This window comes from Micropterus dolomieu, linkage group LG17, assembly GCF_021292245.1.
Source record: "Micropterus dolomieu isolate WLL.071019.BEF.003 ecotype Adirondacks linkage group LG17, ASM2129224v1, whole genome shotgun sequence".
Taxonomy (NCBI): Eukaryota; Metazoa; Chordata; class Actinopteri; order Centrarchiformes; family Centrarchidae; genus Micropterus; species Micropterus dolomieu.
The window spans coordinates 3,125,369-3,143,098 of NC_060166.1; the positions used below are offsets into that span (position 1 = coordinate 3,125,369).

Here is a 17,730-nt window from a genome sequence, read left to right on the forward strand (position 1 = left end):
ATTTGCTTAATGTGAGACTTAAACGACATGTCCTGATCAAAGATAACTCCAAGATTCCTCACAGTGGTGCTGGAGGCCAGGGCGAAGCCATCAAGGGAAACTATATCTTTAGATAATGCGTCACGGAGGTGCTGGGGCCCCAGAACAATAACTTCAGTTTTATCTGAGTTTAACATTAGAAAATTACAGGTCATCCAGGTTTTAACATCATGAAGGCACATTTGAAGTTTAGCTAACTGATGAGTTTCATCTGGTTTGATCGAAAGATATAACTGAGTATCATCTGCATAACAATGAAAGCTTATGGAATATTTCCTGACAATATTGCCTAAAGGAAGCATATATAAAGTGAACAGGATTGGTCCGAGGACAGATCCTCGAGGAACTCCATGACTAACTTTGGCATGCACGGAGGACTCATCGTTAACATGTACAACCTGAAATCGATCTGATAAATAAGACTTAAACCAGCTTAGAGAGGTTCCTTTAATGCCAATGAAATGTTCCAGTCTCTGCAATAGGATCTAATGGTCAATGGTATCAAATGCAGCACTAAGATCTAATAAAACCAGTACAGAGACAAGTCCTTTGTCTGATGCAATAAGGAGGTCATTAGTAATTTTCACCAGTGCTGTCTCTGTGCTATGATGAGCTCTAAATCCTGACTGAAAATCCTCAAATAAACTATTGCTCTGTAGAAAGTCACACAGCTGTTTAGCAACTGCTTTCTCCAGAACCTTAGAGAGAAATGGAAGGTTAGATATAGGTCTATAGTTGGCTAAAACATCCGGATCAAGGTTGGGCTTTTTCAGAAGAGGTTTAATTACAGCTACTTTAAAGTACTGTGGTACATAGCCTGTTGATAAAGATAGATTGATCATATCTAGTATAGAAGTGCTGACTAAGGGTAAAATTTCTTTAAGCAGCCTAGTCGGGATGGAGTCTAAGAGGCAGGTTGATGGTTTAGATGAAGAAATTATTGAAGTTAGTTGGTAAAGATTGAGGGAAGCAAAGCAGTCTATACATATATCTGGTTTTACAGCTGTTACTAAGGTTCCTGAGTTTAGAGATAAGTCGGTGCCAGTTGAGGACAGGTCGTGGTGAATTTTGTTTCTAATAGTTATAATTTTTTCATTAAAGTAGCTCATGAAGTCGTAACTACTGGAGAGCTATGGGAATACATAGCTCAATAGAGCTGTGACTCTCTGTCAGCCTGGCTACAGTGCTGAAAAGAAACCTGGGGTTGTTCCTATTTTCCTCTATTAATGACGAGTAGTACGCTGCTCTGGCATTACGGAGGGCCTTCCTATAAGTTTTAAGACTATCTTGCCAAATTAAACGAGAATTTTCCAGTTTGGTGGAACACCAATTCCTCTCAAGTTTCCACGATATTTGCTTTAATTTGCGAGTTTCAGTATTATACCATGGAGCTAACCGTCTTTGTTTTAGTATTTTCTTTTTTAGAGGGCCTACAGAGTTGAGTGTCATTCGCAGCGAGCCTGCAGCACTATCAACAAGATGATCGATTTGGGAGGGACTGAAATTAGGATAGGAGTCCTTTACACTACATCTTCATTCACCATTCACACACTGACCCCAAGTGCTCAAACATAAACTAACATTCATACACTGGTGGAAGAGTGGTCAGATAAAAAGGGATTCTGTGGGAACACTATTAAATGTTAAATTTCAATACCGTATACCAAAACAAGGTCGAGGGTGTGGTTAAAACAGTGAGTCGGTTCATGAACACTCTGAGAGAAGCCAATGGAATCTAACAGAGAGATAAACACAGTACTAAAGCTGTCATTCTCAACGTCCACATGAATATTAAAATCCCCTACAATAATAACTGCTTTCTCCAGGATCTTAGAGAGAAATGGAAGGTTAGATATAGGTCTATAGTTGGCTATAGTTGCACATAGTTGCACACCTCCTCTTCTGTTTACCTTTGATTTAAATAATTTCGATGGTCGGGGGACAGACACTGTCACTATAGGATTTTCACTAAGTTACTCCTGAAATGGAGGAGCAGAGAAGTGTGTTAGACTGCTACTCTGCGTAGGGTTTAGGGTGGGTAACTTCTGAATTAGAAGGGCAGAAAATTGTGTTAGACTGCGACTCTGCCTCCTGGTCTCAACTCTGGGTTGTCATGGATTTGGTCCACTAATAAACTTGGCCAGATTTCTAGAAATGAGAGCTGCTCCTTCCCAAGTGGGATGGATGCCGTCTCTATGAATCAGACCAGGTCTTCCCCACAAAGTCTGCCAATGATCTACAAAGCCCACATCGTTTGCTGGACACCACCTCGACAACCAGCGGCGGAATGACGACATGCGGCTATACATGTCATCACTGTTCAGATTTGGCAGGGGTCCAGAGAAAACTACGGTGTCCGACATTGTTTTTGCATATGTACACACCGACTCAAAATTAATCTTAGTGACCTCTGATTGGCGTAACCGGGAGTCATTACCGCCGACATGAATAACAATCTTACTGTATTTACGTTTATCCTTAGCCAGCAGTTTCAAATAAGACTCAATGTCGCCCGCTCTGGCCCCAGGGATGCACTTAACTATGGCCGCAGGCTTTGCTAACTTCACGTTTCTCAAAATGGAGCTGCCAGTGATCAGATTTGGTTTCTCAGCGTGTGTGTTGCTGAGTCGGGAAAATCTGTTAGAGACATGAACAGGTTGGTGGTGCCCCGTGGGCTTTGAATGCTTATGACTATTCCTCCTTCGGACAGTCACTCAGCCCCCCCTCCTTCCTGGCTGCACAGGGGATGCCGGGCGACCGCTACCGGAGGCTAACTCAGGCCGTTCCGCACCGACTACCGGGGACTGGCTAGCTACAGTAGCTAAAGACTAATCTATCAAGGTGCGGAGCCAGAATTCTAAATCACTGAGCCTCGCCTCCACGTCTACAAATAAACTACACTTATTACACGTACCATTACCGCTAAAGGAGGCAGAGGAGTAACTGAACATCTGACACACCAAGAAGGAGAAAGTCGGAGAGCGAGAGGAAGAAGGAGAAGCCATCGCTAGCTGCTGAGCTAAAGTCACTAATGGCTAAGCTAAAGTACTGTAGCGTTGGCTACCAAAACTTTTGAACAACTATGAGATTGAACAGCAGTCACCAAAAGATGGAAAAAAGTGTGAGTGCTTAGGCAAAATTACTGTAAGAATAAGTGTTTAGCGGACAGTTGGCCGCTGTAATCTAACAAATTTAACTGATATTTAGTGAGAGCAGCACAACACGTTACCAACACACAAGCACCGGAGTACGTACGCTTACCGCAGTACGTCAGCAACTTCACAGGTCCGGTCCGCTCAGTTCAACATGAATCTTCCAGTGTTACCTTAGTTGTTTTCTATAGATTTCTATTGATAAGGATCAACCAAACCACATAAAGCACACTATAACTCCAAAAAACAAAAATCAACAACACAAAAACAAACAAAGAATAATCCTAATAATAATAAGCTGTTTAAAGCAACAATATGTAGGATTAGTTTTTTTTGTTATTTGGCATTCCCTACCATTTCAGAGTTTAATTCACTGCTGCGGTAAGGACAGGTGTACACGTGCATTTGTTATGATTACATTACTTTTGATCAGAACTAGCAAGTCGCCAACTCTGCTAACACAGCCAACATCAAGCAAGCACAACAACACAAGACACAGCAAGCCAGCTAATACTCACTAGTCCAAGAGAGAGAAGGCCACCTTGGCATCTGTCCTGCATCCTTACAGCTCTTTTAGGTCATCAAGTAAAAGCCAGTCCCATATTTACTCTTGTTTCTTGCATGGTCTCTCTCTCTTATTCACTTCTTCAGTTCCGCCGACATCTTCCTCAGTCTCTTTGCAGTCTCTGCCATGACATCCAGACTGAGAAAACCAAGCTAGCTTCTTCTTATAATGCCAATGTTACACAGTGCAATTGCCCGCAGTGGCAGCGAAAGAGACGCCATTCTCCCTATTAAATGTCAATGCACCATCAAAATGATTGTAAAGTTGTTATTTTAAGATAAACTTACCACATAGAGTTGCTTTAATGTCATGTGATCCATGATACATGGACACACTTGACTCCATCTGTAAATTGAATTTGTATAACCAAACCTATTCAGTGTTTGCACCAAAAACTGTCTGTGTGTGGATATACTTTTTTAGGCAATAACTTTTGACATGGTAGCAAAAAGATGAATGATGGATTGCGGGTTATTTAGTTTTTCTGGCTCAATAGATGGTTTCCTGCTGATTGGTGTGTTAACCAGAGTTGACAGTTGTAATTGTGGGCACCAGTGTGCTGTAGTTTTCTGTATGGATGAGATACTGTGATACACACTCCCCCTCTCTGACTCTGTCTCCTCTTTCTGTCTTCTTGTGTTGTTTGCATTCGCCTCCACCTTTCATGCTCTCTATTCCCTCTTGTCTGCCAGTCTGTCTTTCTGCTCATCTTCCCACACTCGTTCCACATAGAGGCTGTAATTATCACAGCAGGACAGAAAACAGTTCCAGTGTTTTGCTGCAGGATTTGGCAGTGAGGCCTCTTTACTAACAAAAACATGTCACTCGGCCGTTTTCGGAGACTGTGATGTTGCCTGCTGACAACGTCATTTTCGTATTCCGTACAGAGGAGCCGCCTGAATGGGCTAGCATGTTGCTGTCGCTAAAGAAGTATCAGCCGCCCGGTTGCCAGAAAACGTGAAATTCAACCGTGGTGTTGTGCCGGGAGAGGCAGCGATTTAAACTAGAGTAAGGAATAGTATATATTATACATTTGTTAAGCTGTGAGGAGAGGGAAAGTCAGCTCACAGCTAAGCTAATTTAAGCAGTGTGAAATGCCATAGACTTTGGCTAATATTAATGGTGTGAAGCTAAAAACAAACCTTGACTGAGGAGCCACATATTTGTAAAACTGTTCATGTTGTTGAGCCATGTTTTAAGCTTGTTAGTGGAGTCATTTTAGTTTTCTGCTCTTAACCAGCTAAATTTAACCAGAGAAGGAATAGGTGAGCTCCTGTCGAGACCATCCCTCATCTTTGCCAGATGGGGACAAGAAGAAAGAGGAGAAGAAGAACAAGAGCAAGGAAAATACCCCAAAATAAATAGTCTATGTACAGAATAGTGCAATGAGCAGAGTGTAAAGAATGCAGGAGTAAATTATTATTACCATTATTATTATTATTATTACATGTACATGTCAGAGGTAGGTGAGATATACAGGTGCACATACACATATATGCATACATGGACAAATATACACAGTGCGATGGAGCATAGTGCAAAGGATGCTGGAATAAATAAGTATTATGTGCAGGTACTATGTACTTGAGGTAGGTGGATTTGATATTCAGTATATACAATATACAATATGAACAGTAACAACAGCTCTGAAATAGAAAGGTTATTGCACCGGAATTTTTCCTGACACTGTGAGTCAGAAGTCAGCTGTTCATCAGAGTGATGGCTTATGGGAGGAAACTGTTCCTGAGTCTGTTGGTTTTGGTGTATAGTGCTCTGTAGCACCTATCAGAGGGGAGAAGTTGGAACAGGTTGTGTCCGGGATGAGATGGATCTGTAGTAATGTTTCATGCCCATTTCCTGTCTCTGGAAATGTATAAGTCCTGAATGAAGGGCAGGTTGGCACCGATGATCTTTTCTGCAGTCCTGACTGTCCGTTGTAGTCTGCTCCTGTCCTTTTTGGTGGCAGATCCAAACCAGACAGGGACGGAGGTGCAGAGAACAGACTGGCTGATGGCTGTGTAGAACTGGATCAGCAGCTCCTTAGGCAGGTTGAGCTTCCTGAGCAGGAGCAAGAGGTACATCCTCTGCTGGACCTTCTTGATGATGGTGTCTGTGTTGGGCTCCCACTTCAGGTCCTGGGATATAGTGCATCCCAGAAACCTGAAGGATTCCACAGCAGACACAGGGCTATGGACTATGGTGATGGGGGACAGAGTGGGGGGTTCCTTCTGAGGTCCACGATCATCTCCAGAGTTTTGAGCGTGTTAAGCTCCAGGTTGTTCTGGCCGCACCAGAGAGCCAGCTGATCAACCTCCCATCTGTAGGCCGATGAGGCCGATGACCATATCATCAGCGAACTTCAGGAGTTCGACAAATGGGTCTCCTGAGGTGCAGTCGTTGGTGTAGAGGGAGAAGAGCAGAGGGGAGAGCACACAACCCTGGGGGACACCAGCGATAATAGTCCGGGTGTTGGATGTGATGTTCCCCAGCCTCACCTGCTGACTCCTGTCAGTCAGGAAGTCTGTGATCCACTGACAGGTGGAGGCTGGCACAGTGAGCTGGGTGAGTTTGGTGCTGAGGATGTCCAGGATGATGGTGTCGAACACCGAGCTGAAGTCCACAAACAGGATCCTAGCATATGTCCCTGGAGAGTCAAGGTGTTGCAGGATGTAATGCAGTCCCCAAGTTGTGCTTCCCTGGTGCATAAAATGTCTTGAGAATGCAGGAAATTAAGTGTTTAATGCTCCAAATCTTCTGGGGGGAGGACCCCCAGACCCCCCTACTATTTCATCCATACATTTTTTTTCTAAATAGTAGGCCTATTTAAATATATTCTTGTCTTGTTGTCATGGCCGCAATCTTGTGCAATGTTACGTCTCATGGGCACATCTCATCACACCCCTAACTTGAGCCCTTAAATGGAAGGATGGTGTGTGATGAGGGGTGTCCGACCGAGATTAGTTGACCGCCTGGGCCAAAAATGCCAGGGCTGATTTTTTGTCCCAGTCCAGCCCTGTTGGACACTGAAGGGTACCTTTAGCGTCAAATAATTACACTTTGTCACGCGGTCTGAAAGAGTCGGTAATGATGCACTGAGATGAGAATGCGTTGGTTTGCCACACAATTCAAGGCCAGTTAGCTTGTAATGAAAAGCTAATGAGAGGGTGTTTAGAGCTGTAAGTGTGGCTTCTGTGTGGAGAATGATAGTGTTTTTCTGCATCACAGTCCTTTGTGGTGTGTGTGGCGAACATTTAGCAGACACGCTTGTGTTTGCTGTTATAGAAACAACATGGCAATTATGCACTTAAGAGCAGAGAAACAAATGAGTTCAATGTCATGTGTCTGCAGTTTCTTCAAAGGAATATTAACTTTTAAGAACCGCTGTAACTCTGCGTGTCGATCATTACACACTTGTGTGGTACAGCCAAACGTTGCTCAAACAAATAGAACTTTAATTTCGATTTTTGTAAACATCTTAAAAGTTTCCAATGATTCAATATATGTCAATTTGACAAAATAATTCCAGCTCTCGCACCACATACTTGTTTTTTCCAGAACTTTTGGCATGTAAGGCCCTTTGTTTTTCTTTCTCTCTCTGCCGTACTCAGGTCTCTCTTGCAAAAGAGATCTTAAATTCAATGACCTGATTAAATAAAGGTTATATTTGAACCCTAAACAATTGTCAGAGCTCTTTGGTTTTTCCCCCGGACTTACTGATTCAACTGTGGCATCTCTCTGATTGCACTTTGAATGACGACAGTTGTTTGTATTAAATTAGCATGTTTTAGCTTGATTGTTGATTGATACTTATTATCATCTTAGAACTATAAAGAGTAAGGTATTATGCAGGAATAACAGAGTGAATACAACTTCAAGGGAACCAATTAAATAATTTCATATTGTCAGATTGTTTTCCCTGTTTCAAGGAACTACAGTTTCCAAACACAACCGTGATCTCTGTGACTGTTGTGGAGGGAGCTTTTCTACAGTGAACTACAAACCACAGTTATGTTATGTTACATTCCTGTTGACTGAATGTTTTTTATACTTCTCAGGCAGCCATTGGTTTCCTTTCATTTTTAACTTGTCTTATACATAAGACTTATACATGCTTTTGATACATGTAGTTAACCCACCATTGTAGATCATTACAGATTTTATTGCTGTCAAATTGTGTTCTGTGCAGACTGTTGCTTGTAAAAAAATGAACATCCCAGATACTTGATACAAACCATAACCAAAACAGATGATGTTCAGTGTGATGGCTGTTGTAATAATGTTTCAAGTCTCTGCTACTTAATTTGTGTGGCAAACAGTAAAGATGCATACAGAAATCTTCAACAATATACTGTGCTTTTGAAATGGTCAACAATAAAGCAAAATACAGTAAATATAATTTATAATACATGACATACTATAATACGCAATATACCAGAAATACCAACATCAAAAGTTTATTCATTCCCTTTATTCCCCCTTGTGCTGCCCCACTCAGTTTCTCACCTCTATCTACATACACACACACACACACACACACACGTTGAAAAAGAGAAGTATACTTTTGGTGAAAACACAAGCCCAAGCAGAAATATGTAGTAGGGTGTGACATGGCATCTCCAGCCTGCCGATGGCTTCTCTCTATGGTAGATAGTCCGTTAGAACAATGTTGTCACTGATCTCAATAGTATTATCTTAAGGGGAGAGCAGTATATCAGGTACATATGCTCAATGTCAACCAGCTGCTCACTGCACTCCAGCAAGCCCTTAGGGCAAAACACTACATGTAGGGGACAGGAATAAGCTCTGATGTGTATGTGTGTGTGTGTGTGTGTGTGTGTGTGTGTGTGTGTGGTGTCACACACACAGCAGGGAATACTTCATCTAGATGTGTTTATGGTACTTCCCAATTTGACTGCCTCTCTGGCATTTTGGGATTATAAGAACTGAAAATAACAGCAGGCTAAATTCAAGTTCTACATTAGTAACAGCAGTTCCACAGGCAACTGTAGTCTATTGAATGTTTTCCACACATATGCTATCCAGCATACATGTAATAATAAGCACTCTAAGGGGGAAAATTGACTGACTGTCTTGGTTTCTTTCTAAGAAATCTTGAGAAGTCCAGTGCCTTTCTCCAAGACATTTTGCTAGTGGCACACGGTAGCTGTTGGGGTATCAACCCTTTGGTGATTGTTTTGTTAAACCACTAGTTCTAACAAATACACACACACACACACACACACATTGCAGGAATCAGTAGGATTTACTCTTGCCACTGATGGTATCACTATCATGTCCTGAAAAGATAATAGTCTATAAAGCTGTTTGGAAAAAATTTGGATCTTGTCTTGTAATGTATTATAATGTCATGTGTCCGTCCATGCTTACAGTGCAAACAGGGACTGCTAGTTGCTAATGTAGCATGATGTTACAAAATGCAGATTTCCCAAAATGTTATATTTATCTAATATAATATTATTCAGTTTTAGGGTCTCCAGCTTATTTACTGACACCATGGCAAAAATCCTTCCTGTTTACCTTTTAGACCAGTATTTCACCTATTTTGCTGTCTGACAGATCAGTAGCCCTATCAAATGGCAGATTTGTAATCCCATATATTTTCTCACAAATACATCTACAGTATAAATTTCAAATTAGCTGTGCTACTCATACTCTTTCCACTTACTCCCTGGCAGTACCCCTGCTTAGGAATCACTGACCTAAATCATGATGGGAAATAACAAAAAGAGGACATAGACGATAAATATGTTTGTTTCACCCTTTCACTTTTTAACAGTGCTAATGCTCAGAAAATCCTATCAACATGCTTCTCATATCTCTGGAACACTGACATATAGTGACTGTACTGTAACTATTTGAGTAAAGATAGAAAACTGTCTGTGAAGGTTCTCGGTCATCCAGGTTGTTATCCAAGGGAGGTTAAAATCAAGGGCAACTGGACTTGGTTGAAGATACTCCTCTGTTAAGCCGTTGCTTAGAGGAGGGGGTCTGCAGCACCCCATTTAGAATTCTGTCCTTTCATCATTTCCCATGAAACTTAAACAAACATTAATTTTTAGCCTCAGGTGCGGATGCCAACTGAGGCTAAAAAAAATCGTTCTGACTTGGCCTCGGGTGGCTCTAACGACCATAACGACTATCATTACAACATCCAGGAGCACTAACGAACAAGTGGGATCGATCATCTTGGAAAACCAACCCACAGAGGTTAAATAGCTGAGTTTCCCTAACATTTAGTCAGAACTGAAGTCTCTTGGATGAGGGACGAAACGTCTTTGAGTATCTTCAATCAAGTCCAGTTGCCCTTGATTTTAACCTTCCTTGGATAGAAAAGTGAACAAAATGCCTGTGGTCACAGCCTGGGTTGAAAGGGTTTATGCAAGTATCATTACTATGCCTCCCTGCCTAATTTTGTAATGGAGAGATGGCTCTCAAAAGCTGACTGCTACATTTCCAGCGGGAGAGTCTTTGTAGATTTACCAATGTAGTTCAGCAGTGTGTTATTATCAGTGCGCTTGGACAATGTCTGTCTTTTCCCACCCCGTCTCTCCATCCCTTGTAGTGGAAAGTGCAGAGTCATCAAAATACAGACCATTGTGGCACTCCTATGGCCACAGCAGAGCCAGATCAGGCTTTCTTCCCAAAACCCAGATAAGCACATATTTGTGGCAGCTTACTTTCAAAACACTTTTTTTCTGAAAAAGAGAACAAAATCTGAACACAGCGGCTATTTGACTATCCATATCTGGTTTCTTCTGGAGATTTTACATTTGAGATGTAAGGCTAGAGTTTTCATGTATTTCAGGAAAGGGGTTATGATAGGGTCATGGTGTGGCAGCCCATCATTTTCTTGTTTGTTTTGGTGATGTTACACTTCTCTTCTTAGCTGTACAATTATTTTGTTCCTTCACAAACCACCTCTGGTTTTTCTGAAACTTGCAATTAACTGCAAGTGTTTCTGTGTGTCTCCTTCAGAATGGACTGATGATGGGATGGATGTGAATATGGGCCAGTGGGCAGGCATGCAAGTCCCTCTCCTCTGCCTGGCCCTTCTGCTGCAGTTGCTGCTCTTCGAGCCACCACCCTGCTGTGGCCAGAACACCCAGGGGGCCCTTCCAGATGGACCTCACTTTGGCTTCACACAGGCTGTCTACCATGCAACAGTTTACGAAAACTCTGCAGCACGCACCTATGCCAACAGTAAAGTTAAAATGGGAATCCACCTGGCCCAACGCTCCTGGGAGATCCGCTACAGAATCACCTCAGGTGATGATGAAGGGTTTTTCAAGGCAGAGGAGTATGTGCTGGGTGACTTCTGCTTCTTGCGCATCAGGACTAAAGGTGGCAACGCAGCTATCTTGAACCGAGAGATTCAGGATAATTATGTACTGACAGTTAAAGCCTCTGTCAGGGGAGAGGCCCTCCTTGAGACATGGACTAAAGTCAGCATCCAGGTCTTGGATATGAATGACCTACGACCCTTGTTCTCACCCACCACTTACTCCGTCACCATAGCAGAGAGCACCCCTCTCAGGACTAGTATAGCACAAGTTACTGCCACAGATGCAGATATTGGCTCTAATGGGGAGTTTTACTATTTTTTCAAGGAGAAAATGGAGTTGTTTGCAGTACACCCAACTAGTGGAGTGGTTTCTCTCAGTGGAAAGCTCAATGTTGATGAGCAGAACCGGTATGACTTAGAAATCCTGGCGGTGGACCGTGGCATGAAGCTCTATGGAAATAATGGAGTCAGCAGCACAGCCAAGCTTTTTGTCCATGTAGAGCGCGTGAATGAATATGCCCCAGTCATGAACGTAGTCACTCATAACCCCTTGTGGCTTGATAAAAACCCTGTGTATGCCACGGTTACTGTTGAGGACCTAGATGAAGGCTTAAATGGAGAAATAGACTCAGTAGTCATTGTGGGTGGAGACCCCTCAGAGCAGTTTTCCGTAGAAAAATCTGAGGGTGAGTTTGCCATAAAGGCCTCTGAGTCTCTAACTTGGGACACTTTTCCTTATGGTTGTAATCTCACTTTGCAGGCTAAAGACAGAGGAACCCCACAGAAATTCTCTGCCATTAAGGTTGTCCACATCTTGCTCAAGAAACAGCAGACAGTGGAAGTTAAGTTTGAGAGGGAGTTGTATGAGCTTAGTCTGAATGAAATTTCACCACCAGGCACGATTGTAGAGGCTATTAAAATCAAGCCAGAGCCTGATGATGCAGAATATATCCTGACACCATCTGCAGATTCTGTTTTTTTTCAAATGAACACCCTAACAGGCGTAATCTCCACCACTCGCTGGTTCACTCAGGTGACCCAGGATGTCTTTAATCTTGAGGTATTGGAAATAGATAGTGAACTCAAAGTTAAAGTGCGGGTAACTATTGAGGATGCCAATGACAACACACCAACATTTGATCAGACCTCTTACGAGGTTTTAGTCAATGAAAGTGTACCAGTTGGGACCAATGTGTTAACAGTTTCTGCTGTGGATGAGGATAAAGGAGAAAATGGATACATAACTTACAGTATTTCCAGCCTTCAACCATTACCCTTCAAAATCAATCAGTTTTCTGGTATCATCAGCACCACTAAAGAGTTGGACTTTGAATCCTCATCAGAGAGTTTTGTGTTTGTTGTCAGAGCATCTGACTGGGGGTCACCTTACAGGCGAGAAAGTGAAGTCAATGTGACAATCCACCTGGAAAATGTAAATGATAACCAGCCACTGTTTGAGAAGGTAGCATGCCAGGGGGTGATCTCTAGGGATTTCCCAGTGGATGAAGTTATTACTACAATGTCTGCGATTGATATAGATGAGTTAGAGCTAGTAAAATATAAGATAATTTCAGGGAACGAATGGGGGTTCTTCGACCTGAAACCTGACTCAGGGGTCCTCTCATTGCGACGTTCCCTTGCCACAGCCAGTCCAAAGAATAGTGTCTTTTGTCTCAAAATAACGGCTACAGATGGTGAGCACTTTTCAGATGCTATCTTTGTTAACATCTCAGTTGTTCATGGGAAATCTGTTCCCAAAAGTTTCAACTGTAAAGAGACAAGGGTAGCCCAAAAGTTAGCTGAAAAGTTACTCAAAAAGTCCAAAGCTAGCACCCAGCCTAAAATCGAGGCAGGTTTTATTGACCTTTTCTCTGTCAATCGGCAAATGCCACAGTTTGACAAAGCTTTTCCTACAGATATTGCTGTGCGGGAAGACCTAAAGGTAGGCTCAAGTGTTTTTAAGGTGAATGCCTACGATGGTGACACAGGTTTCAATGGTCAGATTCTACACTCTATTTCAGATGGAAACACTGACAGTTGTTTTACCATTGACATGGAGACTGGCATTATCAGTGTCTTCCTGCCCATGGACAGAGAAAAGAGGGATCGCTATCTCCTCAACCTAACTATTTATGACCTTGGCCTGCCACAAAAAACTACATGGCGTTTGCTTACTGTCTACATAGAGGATGCTAATGATAATTCACCCCAGTTTCTGCAAGAAGGAGGCTATAGAGCTGTTATACCTGAAAACACTGCCATAGGTACAGATGTAATCCAGGTTGAGGCCACCGACAAAGATCTTGGACCCAGTGGAGAGATTGTGTACTCTATTTTGACCAGCACCACCCAGTTTGGTATCAACTCCACCAATGGGATAGTGTATGTTGCTGGACAACTAGACAGGGAGTTTGTTTCTGCTTTTAACCTGAAGATTGAGGCCCGGGACAAGGCAGAGAAAGGGAGCCAGAGGTTTTCTGTGACCACTTTGAAAATCATACTGGAGGATGTTAATGACTGTCCTCCACTATTTATCCCCAGTGTGTACAAAGCTAGGGCTCTGGAGGATCTTCCAGTAGGAACTGTTGTGGCCTGGTTAGAAACCCAGGACCCAGATTTGGGTTTGGGAGGCCAGGTCCGGTACTCTCTAGCCAATGACTACAATGGATGGTTTGAGATAGACAGGGCTAGCGGGGCTATTCGTCTGGCAAAGGAGCTGGACTACGAGACCCAGCAGTTCTACAATCTCACTGTGAAGGCCAAAGACAAGGGAAGGCCCGTTTCTCTTCTCTCTGTCACCTTTGTGGAGGTCGAGGTTGTAGATGTGAATGAAAACCTCTACGCCCCATACTTTTCCCACTTTGCCTTGACAGGATTAGTTACAGAGAATGCCCGGATTGGAACTACCCTACTCCAAGTCACCGCTTATGATGAGGACACTGGCAGAGATGGAGAAATCCAGTACTCCATTCGTGATGGGAGTGGGCTTGGACGATTTGCCATTGATGAAGAGACAGGTAAGTTTTCTTTGAAAATATTATGTGTTGTGTTTCATGGTTTTAATCAGTATCGCCCTATTTTGGGGATTAAAGAATATACAATTTGAGATGAAAGGTTGTGGAAAACAGTCGCAGCAACAGGCTGCTAGGATAGAGATGAAGGGGTTCTGTAAAAGTTATAGGCCTGAACTTATTAATAGTGTGACTACAAATCTGGAAGCTCTCTTGCCACCAGATTATATGACCCCACAGAACCCTTTACTTATATTTAGTGCACTTACAGTGTCATATGTGCCTGAGCTTTATGTCCCCTACCCTTTTCCTGCTGTCTTTGTGGAGCTTGGCTTGGAGAGGCATGGTGAGTTTTTCTGACATTCCACTTTGAAGTATTCTTATATTGTCCTAGTTCTATTTCTATATAGGGATATCTTACTCTGAGGTCCAGTCACCAAGAGCAGAAGTGGAATTTAAGAGGTTGATAGAGTCATCTTATGCTTGAAATGGGGCAGGTCTAAAGAAAATCAGTACACAGAGTATTCTAATTGTCTTTAGATCCTTTTACCAAAAAAGCTTGATTTTTTTGTTCCACTCTGGGAAACTATTGTCAAATGAGAATAATAGAATATTAGTGTGAATCAAAGTGCTTGTTTTATTGCAGACATATTCATGACATAATATTATTGTTATCAAGTTGTCGTGAATGTGAGTATGGTACAGTTTTCTATGCATAGAGGAAGCACAAAGTGGGCCCTTAAAGGTTTTTTTTAACCTTTATTTTTCAGGGGAGTTTTTCTTCTGGCCACACACAAAGTTGCCCACATTCACACCTGGGAGCTTCCCGGCACATCCACAATCTGATCTTTCGGCCACTGAGCAGCTCGACTGTAGTTTAATACTTAGAAATACAACAAAAAAATATTTAGGCTGTTTCTTTTGTTACCTTATAATCTCAGTACAGATTGAATGACCATATACAACAGCAGTGCAAACATAAAGGACATAAGTGCAAAAAGAAAAAAACATATACAGCACATAATTCCACATACAATTACAATTGAGCCGACATGTGGATGACATTGTGGATGAACTACACGGCTTTGGGGAAGATGCCCCCGCTAGTCCTGCCTCCTAGTGACCTGTACCTTGTGCCAAATGGGAAACGCTGATAAAGATTGTGAGCTGGCTAGACAGGGGCATGGAGAACACTTTTGTCAGGCACAAAGTCATACAATGCAGCGCTGGAAGTAGCTGGAACTGAAGACTCAGGTAGAGAGAGAGCTAGGTTAGCGAGACAAACAGCCAGCTAGCACATCAACTTAACGTTACTGTTATCTGCTGACATCTGACATCAAACTTGGAGAGGAAAGAACAGAAGTTTACCTAAATGCTGTTCCCGCAATTCACTGTCATAGTGTTTTTATCTCTATTTTTGTGACTAGAAGGATATTTTGGCTTTATCCTCTCATCGAAGTTGTAAACATTGACACCAGCTTTGATGTGAGGAGGAGGCAGGGCCCTTATACAGTAGGATGCCCTGCTCTGTTACCAATCGACAGACTGTCAGAATTGTCACAGTATGTCAAAGAGTAAAATGTAGAAGTGTCAGTAATGAGTCAGTCAGTACTTGTCCACATCAGGAACTGGTCATGATCTTGATTGCTTGTGAGATGGTGCCATGTGTTTAGATGGAGTCTAGTGTGGGGAGCATATGATCTTTGATTCTGTGGTGATACTTCTTTCCATTTTCTTTGTGCTTAGATGTGTATCCATACCATCCAGACAGTAATCGATAGTGACAGAATGCTTTGATTATGACTGTGTAAAATTGAACCAGTCAACCCTGCCTGACTATGTGTTTTTTGAGTTGTCTCAGGAAGTAGAGTCTCTGTTGGCCTTGATGGTTAACCTTTAGGTCCCACTTCAGGTTATTGCTGATGTACAGTATCTCACAAAAGTGAGTTCACCCCTCACATTTTTGTAAATATTTGAATAAAATAAAATATTACACATCTTCTTACTAGTACATCATCTTTAGAATAGGCTTCCTTCTGGGACAACAGACATGCAGACCAATTTGATGCAGGGTGCAGCGTATGGTCTGAGCACTGACAGGCTGACTCCCCACACCTTCTAATATCCATAACTATGTTTTCAGGTGTGTATAAAATCTTACATAATGAACCGTTATGTTTTTATTACCATAGATTGTGCCATTTCTATCTACATAAACCACAAGTCCCCCTTACATGGACGTTGCCATGTTGTGCCGCCATGTTTCAGTGGCCCACAGTGGACAAACTGCTCTACAGAGCGCTTTTCATCACTACGTTCTTCTGTTTCTTTTTGTAGAATTGTGGTAGTGTAGACGCTCATCAATATGTTGAATATGTATGTTCAAAGAAGAAGAAGAGGAGGAGGAAGAAGTCATAAAGCATTTTTTTGTCCATTAGATGGGGGGGAGAACATAAGACATAATATATAAATTGAATTTTATGGTGTTCGGTTAGCTCAGTCGGTGAAGCGCAAGACTCTCAAATATAAGGTTGTGAGTTTGATCCCATGTAGGAAGATTTTTTTCCCTTTAATGATGAAGCGACTGTTTCACATACTCACATGCTGTATGATGAAAAAATTAACAAATCTATTGTTAAACGAAAATATATGTTATGGTGGGTTTTAGTTAAATGCCTACAACTGATGTAGTTTTTACCTCACTGCTGACCATTTCGCAAAGAATGCCATAAAATGATATTGAGAAGCATGTTATTCCTAATTGCTAGGGAGAAACTCTCAGTAAGTTCATGTTTTATACTGGAAATTACCTGAGACCTGAGAGGTGTAACAGGGACAGCAAAAAAGTTCGAAACATTTTTGCCATTTATTTTGAAAAAAGTAAAATTCAATAGTGGCCCATAATTCTAACTGTAAAGGTTAAGACACTCAAATACTGGCATATTGACAATAAAAAAAATAAATAACACAAATGTCAGTAATGTTTCATCGTGTCAGGACTCTGACCAGTTAAAACTTTCTGAACAACTGCAGCGTGTGCTCGTTCATACAGGGCAGGTACAACGGACTGACTAAAATCAGAAAGAAAAAAGAAAGACAGAGCTTTATTGCCAAGTAATATTTTACACGTCTTGAATTTGCCTCGGTGATAAGGTGCTACACACAGACAAACATGCAATTGACATAAATAAATAAAAAAGTATATAAATATGGAATAAACAGATGCAAATTATAAAAGAATAATAGAACTACAGTGGGTACGGAAAGTATTCAGACCCCTTTAAATTTTTCACTCTTTGTTTCATTGCAGCCATTTTCCAAAAATCAAAAAAGTTAATTTTATTTCTCAGTAATGTACACTCAGCACCCCATCTTGACAGAAAAAAACAGAAATGTAGAAATTTTTGCAAATTTATTAAAAAAGAAAAACTGAAATATCACATGGTCATAAGTATTCAGACCCTTTGCTCAGTATTTAGTAGAAGCACCCTTTTGATCTAATACAGCCATGAGTCGTTTTGGGAAAGATGCAACAAGTTTTTCACATCTGGATTTGGGTATCCTCTGCCATTCCTCCTTGCAGATCCTCTCCAGTTCTGTCAGGTTGGATGGTAAACGTTGGTGGACAGCCATTTTCAGGTCTCTCCAGAGATGCTCAAT

At 41.8% G+C, this 17,730-nt stretch overlaps 1 protein-coding gene across 1 annotated transcript in view; it reads left to right on the forward strand.

Moving 5' to 3' along the window:
- The window catches only part of fat3a (FAT atypical cadherin 3a), a 345,169-nt gene that overhangs the window by 113,935 nt on the left and 213,504 nt on the right, over nucleotides 1-17,730 (forward strand). The window contains exon 2 of the mRNA XM_046074254.1: nucleotides 10,753-14,076. Within this exon, the coding sequence (XP_045930210.1) occupies nucleotides 10,770-14,076 (3,307 nt within the window). The 5' untranslated portion in view covers nucleotides 10,753-10,769. The remainder of the gene's footprint in view (nucleotides 1-10,752; nucleotides 14,077-17,730) is intronic.